Source organism: Hemisphaericaspora subhashii (genome assembly GCF_019202705.1).
Source record: "Hemisphaericaspora subhashii strain CBS 10753 chromosome Unknown scaffold291, whole genome shotgun sequence".
NCBI classification, from domain to species: domain Eukaryota; kingdom Fungi; phylum Ascomycota; class Pichiomycetes; order Serinales; family Debaryomycetaceae; genus Hemisphaericaspora; species Hemisphaericaspora subhashii.
Window position 1 is genome coordinate 1 of NW_026057293.1, and position 2,268 is coordinate 2,268.

Here is a 2,268-nt window from a genome sequence, read left to right on the forward strand (position 1 = left end):
GTGCTATTTCTTTGTTCATAAAGAATTGGCTTAACTTATTTATTTCAACAATTTTCACTATTACGCTGATAAGAAATACACAGTGATGACCTGGTCATTTACACTTTAGCGATGTCAGATAATCTTCGCAAACTTACCGCTGGATCATGTATATCATTAAGCATTTAAATGGCTTCAAAAAGTATCGAATTCAGTTTCTTCTTCTTTTCTCCAAACAAATACAACCTCAATGATCTTTCCAATTTTGCCTATTATTCCACTTTTAATCTATTACGGACGGATTGTTTCCGCTCTCGTAAATATCCAAAGAGGAGGGACCTTCTCTGAAAGTAGACCGGTGTTTGCTGAAACGGATGTTTGGTCGTTTATTGATGTTGCGAACTTTGGTGACGACACACAACTTACAAATGATGGAGTCTTATATTATCATACTACATTCGAAAATATCAATTTTGCTTTCTCATACGGTTCCATAGAAAATACAGGTTCGCTTCATATCAACACTCAAAAAACAAAAGTAACCAACAATAAATTGTTCAACGCGCTTTCTAATCTAGGGTTATTTACATTATTGACTTCTTCTGAAGGTGTTCCAAACATAGACATACTGTTCATTTACAATGGGGGCGAAATTAATCATATTGTCAATGGCGCGGCAGGTTTGCTTACGGTGGGTTCTCTTCGTAACCAAGGTATCTTGTGTCTTACTAACGCGCGACTTACCGTTACCCAAGAAGAATATTCCAAATTCTCCACTGGTTTAATTGTACTTAGTCGATCCGCTTTCATTGGTTCATCGACTACTTACCTGTCCTTTTGCTTTTCAGATACAACCTCTTCACTTATGCTTACAGAACCACCCAACCAACCTGTTATAGTTCACGATTTTGGTGGACCGCAGAACTGGATCATTGCCAGCGTCGGATCCAGTGGTCGTTATAATTACGAAAATGGGATGTTAACTATTACTGGCAACGACTTGTCATATCTATTTAAAATTGGCGAAGGCTACCTGGGTTCATTTTTGACAACTATGGGAGGCCAAGACTTTCGTATTATGTACTCCACTAACCCAGGCTCTCATCCTTGCAGCACCACTTGTCGGTCATTTCCAAACACAGCGCCTGGCCAATTCCCCACTGTCACAACTACAACAGAACCTCAAGGTTCTACAGCTATCCTTACAATTACCACTTTGAGTGACAGCTGGACTACTATTACAGCATATGTAGAACCCCAGGAAAGCCCTGAAGAGACCACTACTGATATCACAACCGAAACTGCTGAAGAGACCACTACTGACATCACAACTGACACTCTGGAAGAGACCGCTACTGAAAGCACAAGTGAAACTCTGGAAGAGACCACTACTGAGTTCACAAGCGATACTTCCGAAGAAACCACAGCAGCGACCACAACTGAAACCGCTGAAGAGACCACAACTGAGTTCACAAGTGACGCCACGAGTATGACCACTCCAGAGACAATGCCTGAGACGACACCTGAGACCTTTCCAGAGACAACCGCTGAGACAAGTCCTGAGACAAGTCCTTCTACCACTCCAGCAACAACATCGGGAACTGATACAGAAAGTACTCAAGATATAATCTCCGAAACGATTCCTGACTCTACCACTGAGACTACCACATCAACTGACCAAGAATCAACTGGCCAAGAATCAACTTCAGAGCCATCTCCGGTACCATCACCAGTACCATCACCAGTACCATCTCCAGATACATCTTCTGTACCATCTCCTGAACCAACACCTGCTCCATCTGTAGATTCATCTTCGGTTCCATCTTCAGTACCATCGCCATATCCATCTTCTGTACCATCGTCTAGTCCATCTCCAACGACATCTCCAGAGTCATCACCAGTTCCATCTCCAATGCCTTCTCCAGAATCATCAATGGCCTCACCTACTGATACCTCTACTGCCCCAAGTCCCGATCCTTCTCGTAGTAGCACAAAAACTACAGAAACAACTCCTACGACCCGTACACCTATTACCACGGTTACAACAAAGACTCCCTTTAGTACGTCCACAACTTCAACTATTCATACAACCGATACCACAATTCCAAGCTTTGTTACTGTAACTAGTGGAATCGCCTCAACAGATGTCACAATTGTAGCTTCAGCCATAACCGTCTTACCAACTGTCCCATCTACCCTGGATGATCCAAACGTAAATACCCACTCAACCGACAGTACTCGTTCTACAGAGACAATTGCTGTGTTTGTTACCCCTACAACAGCCCATGG

General features: G+C 42.8%; 1 protein-coding gene across 1 annotated transcript; it reads left to right on the top strand. All coding sequences in view use genetic code 12, as the record gives it.

Annotated features, from left to right (window-relative positions):
• Nucleotides 1–2,268, top strand: J8A68_002909 (uncharacterized protein; the record flags this gene model as incomplete). Its single annotated transcript, XM_049406709.1, has 1 exon — nucleotides 331–2,268. A coding segment is annotated over one exon (1,938 nt), but the record flags the coding sequence as incomplete, so codon positions are not given.